We start from the raw sequence: 16,398 nt of genomic DNA, 5'->3' as shown, positions 1-16,398 counted from the left end.
ACAACTGGCTTATTTCTAATATTCTCATTACTTACTAGTAATAGAACATAAAGCATCTTAGCATCTCTTATTTTTCTGATGAGGATTCGATTAAGTGCATTGTACATTGCATCCAAAAATAACTGGCTGTTACTGCTACAGATAATATTTGTTGTCCATTCTGTCCCTAGTTTTATAGTTATAAACAAATGCCCTTAGCCACCACTCCAGGAAAAAAATACCAGTGTCACACTGCACACAATGGACCCTGACTTAGGGAATTGTCAGAATCTAAGGTAATGTTTCCCATGCTTTCCTATACTGTAGTGAACTCTGCTAAGAGTACCACCAGAGTTAAGCTGATTTTTTTTTAAGAGACTTGAGCACCTGTAGTTCAACTCCTCTGAAAATCAATTTCTTAGCCTATAAAATGGATTAGTCTCTAGCCAATCTTTAACTTACTTTTGAGTAGGTATGCATATGTAGCCCACTGTTCACTGTGCTATGCCTCCCACTCTGTGTCTGCATCTGGCCAACAGCGGATATGAGTATGCTACAGCTGCTTGCTAGGGTATTTAACTCAAGGTGTAAAGGTTTGTGATTTAGCCCTGGAGGTCCCAGGTAATGAGCAAGATGACGATTATTACACTTCCAGAATTGTATGTACTCTGATTCCTAAGGACAGCTTGTGATGGGGGTGTGTGGAGAGCATATTTTCCTTTTATGTGTTCTAAAGCTCAAAACACATTTTTTTCCAGAATTAAACTATTACAAAATACATCAAAAGAGACTTCACAGAAATATGCCTGTCCTCATTTTAATGTCTGCAACAAAAAGACTGGGATAATGTTGCACAAATGAGTTTAACATTTAATAGATGATGAAATAACATAGTTATGCAATAATTGTTTTCAAGATGGAGATGCAAAACTCACTACCTCATTCTGCTAGTACTCAAGTTAGTGTGTAAACTAGTCTGTGAATCTATGCGTACAAAAACTGAGCTAAATTACTGAGCAATAAAACTAAACTGTTGCGTTTGCTTCATCCAAGATGATTAGCTATCAGAACAGATGTAAATGTTTTCAGAGGTGCTCTGCATAAAAAAATGTTCTTTTACATGTAGAACTTTTAATTTTCCTTTATTTTCTTATTAATTTAAAGGAATTTTTAAAGGTTTTTTTAGTTAAATTTAAAATTATTATTCCATTATTTTCTTGCAGAAAGACTTGGACTAGTCTTTTCTCTGTAAATAATGTATACAAGTTTTAAAATGCTCACATCTCACCCATCACTGAAACAGCAATTTCTTGAGTAAAACATGAGATGACTGATCAGACAGATGTGCTGATTAAACTCACCATGCTCTTATTACCTTGAGAGGCAACAGCTCAAAGTTGACTGTCTGTGATACAAGGGCCAAAACCTCCTCTGTTCCATTTTGCATAACATCTAAAACTATGTGTGTTTAATGTTTTCTTTTCTACCTTTACTACTGATCTATCTTGCACGGTCTCTTCAGATACTGTCATCTGAACCTTCTCATCACAGACAGAAAACCAAAATTCCCACAGTTTGCTCCAAGCCCCTTCCCAAATTGTAATGAATTGTTCAACTGTGTTGCACTTATTTAGATCTTATTTATATGGAATTAGAATTGTTTTTTTTTTTTTTTGTCCCAGGAGATATCCCACCTTCCTTAGGATTGTTAGAATACTTCCGCTCACTTCAGGCTGACTAGAATTTCACATTAGAGTGTGAACTTAGGGTGTGTGCAAGTTTTAATAGCTTAAAAGTATAAATGTAAATTGAGACAATCCCATTAACCAGCAAACACAATTAACCATGTGGAACACTATGTTTATACAAGTTGAAGTGTTTTAGTTAGAATAAACATTTTCTCCCTTACAGAGTTAGATTTTTTTCTTAACCTGGGACCTGGTATATATGTGGCTGCGATGATTCACAAGTACCTTCTCTAATAGGGATAAACTATGCTGGTATCATCTATCAGTAGTGGTAGAGTTTACTAGTATTTTCACTTACTTTGATAATATCAACATGTATGAAATTGTGCCATTCTAACTCAGTCACTTTACAAATAGGTGTGTTAAAATAGTATAAAAAGTGTTGAATGTTCACTGAGGAGGTAAGACCTGCTATAACACTTTTCCAACTTACTTAACTCTAGAACAAGATTGTGGCACTTTGAGTAACCAGTTTTCTCAGAGAATTTGCCAGTACCTGATTCATAGATACATCAGCAACCACTTGTTTCTCAACCAAGTGATACAGTAAAACTAGAAAAATTAGCTGCTCCATCTGGTCTAAATTCCTTTCCCAATTTTTTATAAACCTATTGATGTATGCAGGAGATCTGCTTTTGATCAAGCGTAACATTTTAGCCGAACTCTGTAAAGTCAGCCTGAAGACCATAATTATAAATGTGATCAGCTTTCTTCATAAAATGTTTGACACCTCTACTGGAATGCATTTAGCAGCTGATCCTTCTAAAAAAACTTATTTCTACTCATCTGTTTTATCTGGAATACATTCCCTGGGCCTGCTGGTGCAATATATACTTAAGGAAATTGTAATTTTGAAAAGGGAGGGGAGTTGGAGGGGTGGGGATGTAGGACAAAAAAAAAAAAAAAAAAAAATCTTGTGAATGTTCTCAGACACATGAGCTCAAGTATTTCATGGTGGAAACTGGCTATATGGTTATTATTTTCTTTTAAAAAGTTGAGAAAATGAACTTAATCTTGTGGTAAAAATACATGTAGGGACAAGTAAGATTTTGGCTGGCTTTGTTTCAGTCTCCATCTGTGAATTTCTGTGGTAGCCTGTTATAGGCAGGGGTAAGCAACAGTGGGAGTGCATGTGTGTGTGGTTAGAGGGCGTGGTCACCAGTGGCTCCACATACAGTGGCACAAAGTAACAAAAATACAGACCAAAGGGGAGAAACAATTTTTTTCCCTGTATAATTAATGCATGCAGTGGGGAACTTTGCCTTTCTTCTCTACTAAGGCCTTGTCAGGCAAAGCTTGCAGTCACCTAACATGTCAAAGTGGTTTCTACTTCCTTTTAAAAAATGGTGACTCTAAGGTCCCTATTCAGATAGCTGTTTATCTAATAACTCGGTGGCTCCAGATCTGTATTTTTTTTTCTACTGCACCTGAGTAGGCTCATCTCCTTTAATCACCATTTAGGGTGGAAAGAGGATGTTGAAAGTGTTACTTTTTTTTTTGTGTGTGTAGAATCTTTAAAGCTTTTTCTCAGGCAAAGAGAGAGTAGGTGGGAATATGATTAGATTATGATTAGATTTGAGCACTGACTCTAAGACCTGAGCTCCAGGCTTTGGCAAACACCATAACCAGTAGATTAAATAGTCTTGTTCCTTCCTCCTCTTTCTTTCTGGCCTTGTGTATTTTTATGCAAAGTGAAATGCCTTCAAAGGGGGCCTGGAGATTTTTCCCACATTAGAATAGCCCAGTGATCAGGAACCCTGATAAGAAGTGAGAATTGCGGGTTTGAAACCTTTCAGATCTGGGAATTGATACGTATTGCATCAGAAATAGTGTGGCCAGCAGGGACAGGGAAGTGATCTTACCCCTGTACTCGGCACTGGTGAGGCTGCACCTCGATGACTGTGTTCAGTTTTGGGCCCCTCACTACAAAAAGGACATTGAATTACTCGAGCATGTCCAGAGAAGGGCAACGAAGCTGGTGAAGGGTCTGGAGCACAGGTCTTATGAGGAGCGGCTGAGGGAACTGGGGTTGTTTAATCTGGAGAAGAGGAGGCTGAGGGGAGACCTCATCGCCCTCTACAGCTACCTGAAAGGAGGTTGCAGAGAGCTGGGGATGAGTCTCTTTAACCAAGTAATAAGCGATAGGACAAGAGGGAATGGCCTCAAGTTGTGCCAGGGCAGGTTTAGACTGGACATTAGGAAGTATTTCTTTCCAGAAGGGGTTGTTAGGTGTTGGAATGGGCTGCCCAGGGAGGTGGTGGAGTCCCCATCCCTGGAGGTGTTTAAGAGTTGGGTAGACATAGCGCTGAGGGATATGGTGTAGTTGGGAACAGTCAGTGTTAGGTTAATGGTTGGACTAGGTGATCTTCAAGGTCTCTTCCAACCTAGATGATTCTGTGATTCTGTATTCCTCTGTCTCAAGACAAGTACTTCAAGCATGGAGAAAAAGCACAGTAGGTGACAGTAGCAGTTGATCTCTTCCTGGTAGGAAAAAAATACATCTCCACAAAGAGAGGATTAAGGGCTGTGAATTGTACAAGACAGGAGGCTTTTCCCCCAACTCAGATTGGCTGTGTTTAGAATCTGGGCCTGTGCTTGTGAACTTTAGTGAAACTAAACATTATATTGTAGCTGCAGTTTTAGGTCTTGTGACAGCTGAAAGGGTGTTAGGCGTGGGATCACTGCCCACGCACTGAGCATGTGTCCTCGCACCCGGGCTTCTGTCCCAGTCCCAGTTGAACTGACCTATGTAAAGCCATGGCAGTGGACCAACTGCAGAGGCGGCCTTTCCCAAACAGGGTGCTTTGCCTCGAAAAAAGCTGCGTGACAGAACACGGTCCTTCTCCGGACGAGGCCGCAACGGCGAGGCCTTTCCCTGCCTGGCCCCGCCGGCGGGGCCCCGAGGTGACTGCTGCTGGGGCCAGGGCGCGAGGTGCAGCGCTGCCCCGTCGCGCCCCCGCGGGAAAGCAGGCAGGGAGCCGGGGGATGCCGCGGCCTTCCCCTCGGGCCCCGCCTCAGCCGAGAGGCCCAGCGCCCCGCGGGCCGCGCTGAGGCGCCACGGCCGGGGGCTGGGCCGGGCGCGAGGGTGCCCTGCCCGGCCCGGCCCTGCCCGCCCGCAAGGGTTCCACGCGGGTAGGGCGCAGCGCTCGGGCCTTCCTTCCCCCGTCCTTCCCCCGTCCTTCCCCTCCTCCCCCAGTATAAATCCTGACGGCGTTACTAGCAACCGAGGTGTTTACCTTTGCCAAACATCTCAGTGGGTAGCAGCTTCTGTGAGTGAAAAGGCTGGGCAGCCGGGGGTGGGTACAAACGCTGAACCTGTAAGACGAAGGGTAGGTTCATAATTACGGGCATTCTGCTGTCCTAACTCAAACAGTCAGTTCTGCATGTCCTCTGTGATCTACAGTAATTATCCCTATTCATTTTACAAGACTCTTGCGTCACTGAAGTACCTTGAAGTGAATCCGTAGGACACCGCCGGCAGCGAGGACGCTGCCTGGTGAGGTCTGAGGGTAAGGGCTTGCACAGGGCTGTGCGAGGGCTCCCCTCGCCCGCGGGGAGCGCCTGGCCCCGCCGGGGGCGGGGGGGGGTTTTGCTGCCCAGGGCTTGGGCTGCTCAGCCCGGGTGCCTGGGTGAGGCGTGGGACTGAGGAAAGCGCTCTGAACATAAGCTTCGGCTTTTAACACTTTTAAATAATGATCGCAGGGCCAGCGTGACAGGTAAAGGAGCTGGAAATTAGCCGATATTAAGTGAGAAATCATTAATCAGTTTAAAGCCGGTTGGGTCCATCTTTCTTAAGGTGATTGAGGGAAAGGCGAGAAGGATTTGAGGAACCTAGAGCCTATGTACTCACTTCTAAATTGCAGTGAACTTCTAGTTATCCACCGCAAATCCTTTCCTAAAAAGAAGTGCTGTCCATCCAGTAACGTTAAATGACTCGCGATGCGCTGCTTAGTCTGTGTGATCTCGGTTGCCCAGTAGCATTTCATGCCTCCCCCCGTTTAAAAACAAGGGGGAAAACGTGGTGTTTGGATTTAGACTAATTTTTCACCAGCGATAAAGGGGCTGTTTTCTGTAACAGCGTAGATTATTAGAAACTTGTAATTTGCAGTTCGCATTTGCCATCAAGATCCCAGCGGGGGAAAAAGAGACTAGTCTGCAGTAGCTTCAGTAATTCCCGTTCACGGCTTGCATATGACGATGGAAAAAACAACGCTTTCAGAGCAAACTCGCATGAGTTTAATATACAGTGACTTCAGAAACTGCAATAAAATCAATTAATGTTGCAAAAGCTTTGGCCAAAGAGAAAGCGGCGAAAGGATTTATGGAAATGTAATGGATTTACAAGCATTTATTCTGTGACTTGATAAACAGCAATGGGAAGCTGAGATGGTGAAAATAATTAGTCCCGCAGCCTCAGTGAATATGGACAATTTATTATTATAATTTTATCCTTTCAGTGGTTATTCAAATTTATTTTTTAATTTTGTGATCTGAAGCGCAGGGGCATTAATCTAAAGTTTGGTCTCGGCTTCCTCGGGGGCTGGGTTTCTTCTGACATCTTCTCTCTTTGCAAAGCGTGATCTGTCACTTGCCAGGGCTTCTCCACACGGAGAGCTCATTCTTAGCTTTTCTGCATGTATTTTAAGGACTATTATCCTTGGCCTTAGTAAATAACGTTACCTAACAGGGGAAGGAGCGGCTCTTTGCCTCCCTAGGCGCCAGGGTTTTCTCTCCCTTTTGATTTTCAGACGCGTTTTCACGGAAACTTCGAATGAGCCTCAATTGTCAAGAGGCTGCAGGAGCGTGCCCCGGCTCTTGAGCAACGTTAGCACCGAAAACTTTTCTGCTTGCTCTCAGTAGTTTGTGCCCCTATTATTACGGTAGAAAAGAGACATCTACCAGGGAGTAAAGATTACAATTTCCAGAAGTCAGAATTTATTACAGTTAAACTGTGATAAGATCCCATCTGTTATGAACACATGTAGCACCAATTGTTTTTCATACAACTGCAATTTATTTACCCTTCAGAGTGAAGGAGATTACAAGCGTGATTAAAAAAAAAAAAAAGGCAACAAAAAACCCAACAAACCAACCCCCAGACCGACCAACACCAGCACGGTTTCTGTTTAGCCCGGCCTATCTATCTGCTGTTATCGGGCTCATCCACTTACACTGCAGTCCTTCCTTCCCTTCGGATTAGAGCCGAGATTCCCGCTGCCCTGAACAGCCGATGTTTATCGGGCTCGGGCCCGGGCCCGGGCCGGGCCTCCGCGCGGTACGGGGGCGGCGGGGCCGAGGCCGAGCCCGGCGCCCTCCGCGCGGAGCGGCCGCTCGCGCCTCCGCCGCCCCGCGCCTCCGCCGGCGGGCCCCGCAGCGCCGCCTGGCGGCCGGGAGCGCCACGCGAACCTCGCGGGGCCACCAAGACAAAGGGAAGAAGCTGCCTCGTTCCTCCCGGGGAGCGGAGCTGCGCGGCACAACGTCCCCGCGTGGGTCTCCACGCAAAGCGTGCCACGCTCTGGCCCGCGCTTCAGGGGAGCAGTAACGTTTATTATTAACTGGAACGAGAACCCGGAACGATGGAGGGGGAGGGGAGGTATTTTTGCGTTGCCATTGGTCGTAGTAGTTTAGGAGCAAGGAATGTGCCTGCTCGTCGTCTTACCCTGTCCCACAGGAGTGGATTAGATCAAGGAGCACGCGCTTCACAAAATAAAGCAGGAAAGATGAAGCATTTACAAAAAAAAAAAAAAATCCCACACGTTCTTACCGCGATAGCCTAAGAACGGTAATCTAATTTCCTTCTCTCTCAAACTGTTTCAAGATATATGTGTGTATATATATGTGTGTATATATATCCTCCAGGTTTCAGTGGGCGTCTTTCTGCTGCTCTGTTATCATTATTTCTTGCCTTGATGTGACGTTGAAGACAGATGACAGCATTGTCAGGTTGTCTTGAATTCATTTGAAGATTTAAAAAAAAAATACACACAAGGCTTCTTACAATATTCAAAGCCTGAACGGATTTACTTATTTCACATAGGGGACGGGGTGGCTGGGAGGGGGGTGCGGTTGATGAATTTCAGACATGAAGAGAGAACAAAGTCTGTGCATCGCTGTGCGCGCACACACACGCACAGAACAAGCGGCCGGAGGTGGGATTTTTGCAACAGCAGCACCTGGTTGATCTTGATGGAGAAATACCCAGCATTTAGGACAGTCTTTTCGCATTTATGCACAAGCTCAAATGTATAATCTGCTCAAATTTCAACCCCGTCTCTGCTGCCAAAGCATTCCACCTCCAAAGACGTGTGAGCATAGGGACTCGGTGTCCGTCTTTTTTCTTTTGACACCTTTATGCTTCATCGCAAGAAAATTTACCTTTAAAAAAATATAAAAGAGCAATCTACTCCAAATTTCCTAGGACTGAGCTGAGAGAGAGATTTAGCAGGGATTAGACACCTCTGATCAGGACTGATCGCTTGCCTGCCGCAGGTCTGTTCGTGAAGCAGGGCAGGCTGCGCTTCGCGGTGCAGAGAGAATTGTGGGGTGGGGGTCTCCGCTTGGGGTTAGAAAAGTCCGAAATTATACCCAAAATCTGGATGGAAAGGAGATTTGGTGCGGGTAACTCCAGCGATTTTTCTAACTTTAGATTCGTTCCTTTAAAAACAAAACAAGAACACAACAACAACAACAAACACAGAAAACAACAACAACAAAACACCAAATAAAAAACCTAAACGGCACTCTACTGAAAGCCTATAGTGAGAGCCAACAGTATTAAAACAAGGCAGCATTTCTCTCCGTCTTTTCTAAATATGAAAGAATGAAGTTTGATCAATGTTTTTACAGAATAGGAATGCACATTTACTTTTGTTTTGGCAATCTTGGGCCTTTCGGGACTGACTCCCTTTGCCTGGGCGATTTCGATTGCAGAGGTGGGCAGTTCCTTACCAAGCTCGGATGAGAGGGAAGGGGTCAGCCCCAGCCACCGCCCTGCGCGTACCTTGCTGACTGCGCTGAGGGTAGCTCCAAAGGTAGTGGATGGGCAGCGAGTGACTTTCCGGTCTTGGAAAATGGAGCCTCTTACCGCTGAGGAAAATCTTCCCGTCACAAAGGCACCCCTGTAATTTAGCTCTAGCCTACGTTTTGCACTCTAAAATCAGGAAAACAAACGTGTATGTATATGTTTGGATATATTACAGAAACTCCTCTGCTGTCTGTGGAGTCTGGTGGTTTATCGTTTCATAAAACTAGCTTAATTACATTTCCCCATAGATAAGATAAACAGAACCCTTCTTTTCTAAGAGTTGCTTATCAGAAGTATTTTGTCGAAGTGGCATCCAGAGTAAGCCTTTGAGAGGGAATGGAAATGCATTTTTATTTTGGATCTTCAGTTGCACTTCGCATCTGACAAGAGTTGATTTAAATATTAGATGAGTTTATCTTTAATTTTCAAAAAAGATTTGTGAGAAATACGAAACTATTTAATTTAAACTAATGTATGCCTGACTCTGGTCAGATTGATCAGAGTTTCGGGTTTTGATGGGTTTTGCCCTTCTGTTGCTTGTCCTCTCGAGCTGGTTTTTCACTGTGAAATTATTTTAGTTCGGTGGCATGGACCAGCGGCTGCTGTCAACTCCACAACCCATCCAGTTAGTAAGAACAGAGCGGGAGGAAATGACGAATGTGGTCCTTTTACCTAAAAACATTAATGTCCATAAGTCAGTCTCTATTAGAAAAAAAAGCAAATTTCCTAGATTCGTATCAAAATCCTAGGTGACGCTTGCCAGGTCAAATACTTCACAAGCCTGGAGGCGACACCCTCCTTACTACCACTCTACATATAAAATAAGCTATTTTAATTTTTCATTAATGTCGGGGACAGTATCTGAGCAAAACAGGAATAATAACGTTAAGTATTCATTTCATCATTTGCATCAGGTATCTTGATGCGTATAACTTCCCAGAACTGACATCCACAAAAGCGCAGTTGGGACTCCAGGACACAGCAATCCCCCCCGCGCTCTTTTCCAAACAGCCCCTGCAACACCTGAGTGCTGATGGGCTTTAGCGAGCGGAGTCCGAACTGCAGCTGTTCGAAATCTGGAATTGTAAAATACGCGAACAGAAGAGGAGCGTGTGCGGCGGTAGTGTTCTTTAATCGCGGCAAATCTGTAATAGTTACTTGCACACCCAGATGGAGCCTGAAATGTAATTTTCCTCGAATTAAGGGTAGTTAAAGAGCGAGGCGGGGAGGGCAGGCTGGCGGGGCAGCGCTCGGCAGCCGGGCTGCGGGAGCGGGCGGGGGGCGGGCGGCGAGGGTTGCGAGCTGGGTCTGTCTTCCGCCAACTCGCTGGGTGAATCCTCCACCGCCATCACCCCCGCCCCCGACCCGCGAAGCCCTTCTGTCGATTCCTCGCTGCGTTTGTATCCGCTTCCTATTTTATTATTAAAGTTTTCTTGGTGCAGTTAACAGCACTGCCCTCCCCTCCCTTTCTCGAACTCATCAGTTCATAACGAGAGCTCCTTTTACACTTTCTACAGCAGAGATACGCGATGGTCCCTTTCCCATTTAAGGGGGAAAAAAATTACATTTGGTTAAAGCACAAAGCGCTTCCCGTGCCGCTTTCCGATCAGCGTCCCAGCAGAGCCGCAGCGCGGCCCAGCACCCGGCGTCCCCGTGTGCGGCCCGGGCCCGGTTCCACCCTCGGTCCCGGCCTCGGCACCGGCAGGAACGCCGCACCGGGGGCCGGGACGGCCGGGCGAGCGCTGGAGCTTCATTAGCTTGCTGCTTTTCTCTCCTTTGCACATTAACGTTAACTTCCACTAATTATCTGGAGTAAATGTATTAGACTAATTAGCATCTGGGCACCACGGGAAACTTTGAACAGTAATTATATTGTGGGGGATACAGAACGAGGGAGAAAACCCAGTGATTTGTCAAGCCAAGTCGCCGCTTGCAACTTTTCCCCCTGCCAGCGCGTCGCGCTGGGGCCGGGCCGAGGGCAGCCCGCAGCGGGGGGAGAGGGGCTGCGCGAGGGGCAGCAGGTTCCCGGCTCCGCCTGAGCCGCCCCCTGCGAGCGCCTGCCAGACCGCGGGAGCAAAGCTCGGCGCTGCCTTTACGGGTTTGGGTCTCGCTTTTCCGACTATCTCGGCGGCAACGGCTCGTTCCGCAGTTCCGGTAGCTGCTCTGGCTTTGCCGTCGCAGCCCCCGCTCCTACCTGAGTGCAGGACGACGAGCCGGAGCCGGGCGGTGGCCCTGGGCGCTGGGGAGCCCGGGCTGGGGCGGCAGAGACACGGCGCGGGCAGCCCCTCTCGGCATCACGTCGAGTTTGGCACTGCGCTTCAGCAAAGAGCAAACTCGGACCAAATAATGGCTGGGCTTCTTTTTTTTTCCCCCTTCCCTTCCTTTTTAAAAGAAAATGAGTTCTTAGAGCTGTCCGGTTTTGGGGGGTTTTTTAGTGATGATCGTTTGTGCTGCGATACGAACTGAAGAAAGAAATTAAAAATAACTGGATGAGATCAAACAGCGCTTCCCTAATTGCTTCTGAACTTCTCATTTAGAAAAAGAGACGAATAGTTATGCATTACACTGTAAAAAAAGCTTTCAGATAATCTTCTTACTCTTTTACAAATAAGTCCTGCCTTTCCCGTTTCTTTCTACATAAAGAGCGAAGTCTTTTAATTGAAACCCAGTTTTAAAACACAGATTTTCATAGTAAAAACATTTAAAAAAAAAAAGTTAATCTTCCTTAGGAAAGTGAAAGAGACTTAACCGATTCTGTTTTCCTATTTTGTGCCTACGAATTCTACTGAAGGGAAAAAAAAAATACTCCCGTCTGATTTTTTTTAAGAGAGCCCTGGGGTTACAATAAAAAAAAAACTTTTGGCTTTTTTTTTAATTTTTAATTAAAATTGAATAAACGCTTAAGGAGAAATTAGCAGTTGCCTCCATCCAAGACCTACTCGGGTTTTATAACAGAATCAAAGCGTATTTAAAAAAAAAAAAAAAAGTAAAACCTTTTAATACATCAAATATACGGAATTTTAATCTTTAAAGCGATACATTGTCTATTTTAGTACATGACGTAAACCTTACTTAACCCTTTTTACAGGGTGGACTTAAAAATTAAAAATAGTTAAGTGTTCCTTTTAAAGAACAAAATAAGGCAAATGAGGTTTTTGGAATAGAATTGTTTTTGTTTTTCTTCCAGAATACATACAAAAAAATACCAATTCTCTTTCAAGGGTATACACCTTAAAAATAATTGCAATTTGAAATTATAACTGACAAATTGCGAGTTGTGTTTTAGTAACAAACATGCATGTAATTTTTTTTTTGTTTCAATGAGACATTAAATAAGAACGTACAATACAATCATAGCAATTTTAAAGTAACATTAAAGAGAAGACCTCTATCTTTTTATTTATATTCTACAATGGGTGTTCCACTTTTACCTATTGAGCTCAGTTAAGTAATGCACTTTATGATTCGTTGTCCCGCTTGAAGCTAACATAAATAAATACAGTGCTCATGGATCCAGTCCTCAAATGAACACTATTTTATAAAAAGTCAGATTTTTTTTTTTCTTTCCAACTTTTATAAAGTTTCGCAGGGCTTCCTTCCCTCACTGCTAGACTCTGTGTTGTGTTGTGTGCCAAAGCCCCGCTGCCTGTGCTCACTGGTACCCCAGGGCCGAGGCTGTGGTTAGTCTCTGTCCGTAGAGTGCGTAAGGGGAGTAGTAGGGTCCGGTGGCGGCGGGCACGGGCACGGGGGCCCCGGGGGTGGGCAGGGGGCTCTTGGAGTAGGGGTGGTAGCGGCTGCCGAGTCCCAGAGCGTGGTGCGGGCTGCGCAGGGCCAGCGTGCCCGGGCTGCCCGGGGCGCCCGTCGTGGGGATGTGCATGTGGCACGCCATGGCCGCGGCCGCCGCGCTGGCCAGCGAGGAGGAGCTGGGGTAGCTGGAGAGGAGTTTATCGGTGCCCGGGAAGGCTGTATGGGTCCGCAAGTGGCTAAGCAGCTCCTCCGAGGTGGCAAAGCGCTTGTCGCAGGGTCCGTTGGCCGACACCCAGTTGCAGATGTGGGGCTGGGGGTCGTTGGGGAGCATGAAGCCGTAGGGGTACAAAGGGTGGCCGGCCAGCGAGGGCGGCGTGGCGCCGGTCAGCGAGGAGTGGACGCTGTGCAAAGGGTGGGTGGGGTACACGAGGGGGTATCCGGACTTGAGGGCCTGGTCGTGGGCGCAGGAGGCGCCGGCGGCGCCTGCCAGGTGGCTGGCGCAGTGGTAGCTCAGGCAGTACGGGTCTCGGCACAGGCTCGCCGTCATCACCGACGGCGGCGACGCGCCCGCCAGCGGGCTCGACCCCGCCGGCTTGCTGCAGCCCAGGCTGCTGGCGGCGGCCAGCTGGGCCCCCACCAGGCTGGAGGATTTGGTGGGGTCCAGCGCTACTCCGTGCGGCAGGAACTGCGGCGGGTAGCCGGCGTAGGCTCCAGCCAGCGTCCCCGGGTAGCTCATGCCCGCCGGGGGCAGGGGAAAGACAGTCTGGCCCGGCTTGTAAGGGGAGACGGGGGCCACGAGGCCGGAGCCCAGGACGGAGGTGGAGGAGGTGGCGGTGGTGCTGCTGCAGGAGGAGGCGGAGTCCGAGGCGATGGGCTTGGCGCCCGGCGTGCTCTCCTGGTGCTGGTTGACCTCCACGTTAATCCCGGCACAGCTCACGCTAATCCGGCTGTGGCTGATGCTGGTGGTGCCCGGGCCTCCCTCCGCGCCGGAGCTGCCGCTCTTCCCGCAGCCCTCCGCGTCCTTCTTGTCCTCCCCGCCTTTGCCCTCGGCCGGCAGCAGCCCCGGCGAGCAGGCGGAGGCGCTGGAGTTGGGGCTGCCTGTCCTTGGGGTGAACGGCTGGCAGGTGGCGCTCGGCACCCGGAATCCCGACTTCTCCCCGGCCGCGACCCCCGCGGCGGGGGCGCCCGCGCAGCCCGCCGCCCCCGGCTCCTTCTTCTCCGCGCCCGGCTTGGAGTACGGCTTGAAGCTCGACTTGTCCTCCACGCCGATGTCGCTGAGCTTCAAGGGGCCCGACTTGGAGTCCTTGTCGCCTCCGGAGCCATTGGACGTGACCGAGGAGAGTTTGGAGGAAGGCGACGGGTCCGGCTTCCCTATCTGCGAGCAAGTTTGTGCCAAAAGGGCCAGGGGACTCTTCTTCGCATCCAGCTGCGGAAATCAGAAGGACACACAAAGACGGGACGTTTAATCGGGGTCTAAGAAAAACCCTGGGGCATACCTAGGACACTTGTCCCGTACGTTTTTGCAGAGAACAGCCATGAACAATTTTGTGCGCATTCATCACCCTGACAGCCCCCTCCCCTGCGTGCACCGTTTTCCACAAAGCCTTTAAAAAGGTCTGGGGGTTTTCGTATCCCTGTGAGCCCGCCGCGGCCGCAGGGGCAGCGGCCCGGGCAGCGCGGAGCTCGGTGCCTCGGCGTTTGCCTCCCCGCCGCGCTGGCCGTGCGGGGGCACGAACCCCCCCCCCCCCCCCCGTGAAACTGTAGCGACTGCAGCATTTCTGCGCCCTGACTGCTACCACTATTTATAACCGGAGCCCGAGTTAGCCGGCGAGCCGGGCTCCGGGGGAGAGGGGTGTCCTCGCTCCGCACAGACCGTAATGAAATCATTCATTCCCACGGACACACCCTTCCCACCACCCGCTCCGTTTCGAGTTTCGGTCCCTCAGACAGCGAGCTACGCAGAGGGGGACCGACAACCTCGGCAGAGGGGAAAAGGGACGAACAGGGCTCCCGAAGTACAAACGTGTGTCGGTACTTGAAAGGGAACGCTCCTCAGGGAGCTGAAATAGTTATCCTGCCGCACCCACGCTTGAGCCTGTCCCTCTCCGCTTCCCCCCCCCCCCCCCCCCCCGCCAAAAAGGCTCCCTGCAAAAGCAAGGTTGTTTGGCACTCGGAGCGCTGCTTAGTTGCGTGGCCGGATCGTGACCCCAGAGAGGATCGTTTCCTTCCACTCACACGCCCCCCCCCCCCCCCAAAAAAAAAGGAAAAAATGCTAAAAAGAACAAAAATTAAAAGTTCATTTACACAAGAATTAGAAATTAGCCCAGTAAACGTGGAAACAACAACCAGGAGTGGTCCCTCGCACTAACTCCAGATCAAAAGAAGCCCGTTTCCTGGTGTAAACGGGTTTCAAAGCGCTGGGAAGTGCCGCGGGAGGCCGGCGGAGCCGCCATGCACAGCGAGCGCCCGGGCGGGGAGGGAGAAGGGGCCGGCGCCGAGGTCCTTACCTCGATGGGGCTGACGGGCGTGGAGGGTAAAGGCTGCAGGTATTCTGGGTGTAAAATGTGTCCAGTCCGCGCCGTGAGCATTTTCAAGACTTTGATGGGAAGGCGGTTGGCTTGGCGTAGCGGGTCCGAGGGGGGGACGGCGTGGAAGCAGGGCTTGGCGGCGGCGCTGCTGCCGTTATTCCCAGCGTGCCCGTTCGGCCCGGCGAGGTCGGCGGCGCTGCGGCTGCGGCGGGGGCTGCCTCCGGGCTCGCTGAGGCTGCTGCTGCTGCTGCGCTTACTACTTCTTATAGCAGAAAGCGAGGGCGATGTGATCATGACCCAAAACCTCGCATGAAAACTGGGGCAAGTGGCGCCGCTCGCACTAGGAAACGCTCGCTGGGTTTCTGCGGGCGAGGAGGGAAAAAAGCCACACGCCCCCCGAGCAGGAAAACAAACATAAAATGTCCCGTGGCTCTCTCTGGCGGGGAGGGCGTGGGTGGGGAGGGGGAGGGAAAGGGGGAGCCGGCCGGAGAGAAAGAGGAGGAAAAAAAGCCGAGTAATCCTTGGGCTGTGCTGGGGGCGGGGGTGGGGGCTGAGAGCGTGTGCCGCTGTCCCCCTCGGCCGCTCTCGGTTCCCCCGGCTGACGCGGCGCGGTGCGGCGCGGAGCGGAGCGCTCTCCTCCGCCGCTCAGCTGTGATGCGAGCCGCTGCCCATCCAGCCCGGGATCTGGCAAAGAAACTCACTTCAAAAGCAGCTGAATTAGTCTGAGATTAAAGCCTTTGCCGCCTTCCAATCAAATGGGACCCCGAGGTGATTGGAGGGTCAAGGGGATGTGACGTTCCCTTTTCTGGGGCTTTTTTTCTCTGTTTTTAATGGTCTCTCGCTCTTTTTTTCCCCCTTCCCTTTCTCGTCCGCCTTCCCTCTCCCCTCCCCTCCTTCCTTGTTTTCGCTCCTAGGACGGGCTGGGCGTTAATTCTGTGTTTCACATCACGCGCTGCGAACGTTTTTCCTCCTCCGCAGCCGGCGCGGGTACCCCGGCAGCAGCGGGGGCGGCCGTGGGGCTAGGGGCGCCACGCCCGCCCGGGGGGGGGTGTGTGGTGTGTGGGACAGCCGGGGGCTCCACCGGCCCCGCCGACCCCCCCGTTCCCCCCTTCCGAGCGCAGCCTCACCGCACGCACACCGACCGCCCCGAGCACGGCCTGCCGCCGGCCGGCCGCCGCACGCGCGGCGCTTACAACAGGCCCAGCCCGCGCCCCCCTGCCCGGGGCAGGCCCGCCGGGACAGCTCCGCGGCCTCCGCCGCCGCGCCGCGTCCCCTCCAGGCCCCGAAGAAGGGCGCGGGGCGCTTTTCCCGCCCCTCCCGCCTCACAGCGCGGGGGTAGGCTCGGACGAGAACCTGCAGAGCGCCGGCCTGC

At 50.0% G+C, this 16,398-nt stretch overlaps 1 protein-coding gene and 1 long non-coding RNA gene across 4 annotated transcripts in view; both read right to left on the bottom strand.

The window, feature by feature from the left end:
• LOC141925853 (uncharacterized) overlaps positions 1-6,987 on the bottom strand; it is a 156,788-nt gene extending 149,801 nt beyond the window's left edge. For all 3 annotated transcript variants that reach the window (XR_012623963.1, XR_012623965.1, XR_012623964.1), the window contains exons 1-2: positions 6,899-6,987; positions 4,964-5,042 (exon numbers count right to left, since the gene is read on the bottom strand). This is a non-coding gene — a long non-coding RNA (uncharacterized LOC141925853). The remainder of the gene's footprint in view (positions 1-4,963; positions 5,043-6,898) is intronic.
• Positions 6,988-11,745: 4,758 nt separating this feature from the next.
• On the bottom strand, positions 11,746-15,888 carry ZNF503 (zinc finger protein 503). The gene is made up of 2 exons (XM_074830577.1): positions 15,006-15,888; positions 11,746-13,924 (listed from the first exon to the last, which is right to left on the bottom strand). The coding sequence occupies exons 1-2, from the start codon at positions 15,318-15,320 to the stop codon at positions 12,404-12,406; spliced, it is 1,836 nt and encodes a 611-aa protein (XP_074686678.1). The 5' UTR covers positions 15,321-15,888; the 3' UTR covers positions 11,746-12,403.
• Between the last annotated feature and the right edge of the window lie 510 nt (positions 15,889-16,398).

This window comes from Strix aluco, chromosome 7 (genome assembly GCF_031877795.1).
Source record: "Strix aluco isolate bStrAlu1 chromosome 7, bStrAlu1.hap1, whole genome shotgun sequence".
Lineage (NCBI taxonomy): Eukaryota > Metazoa > Chordata > Aves > Strigiformes > Strigidae > Strix > Strix aluco.
The sequence above is the reverse complement of the archived record's forward strand: the minus strand, read 5'-3'. Positions and strand labels throughout refer to the sequence as shown.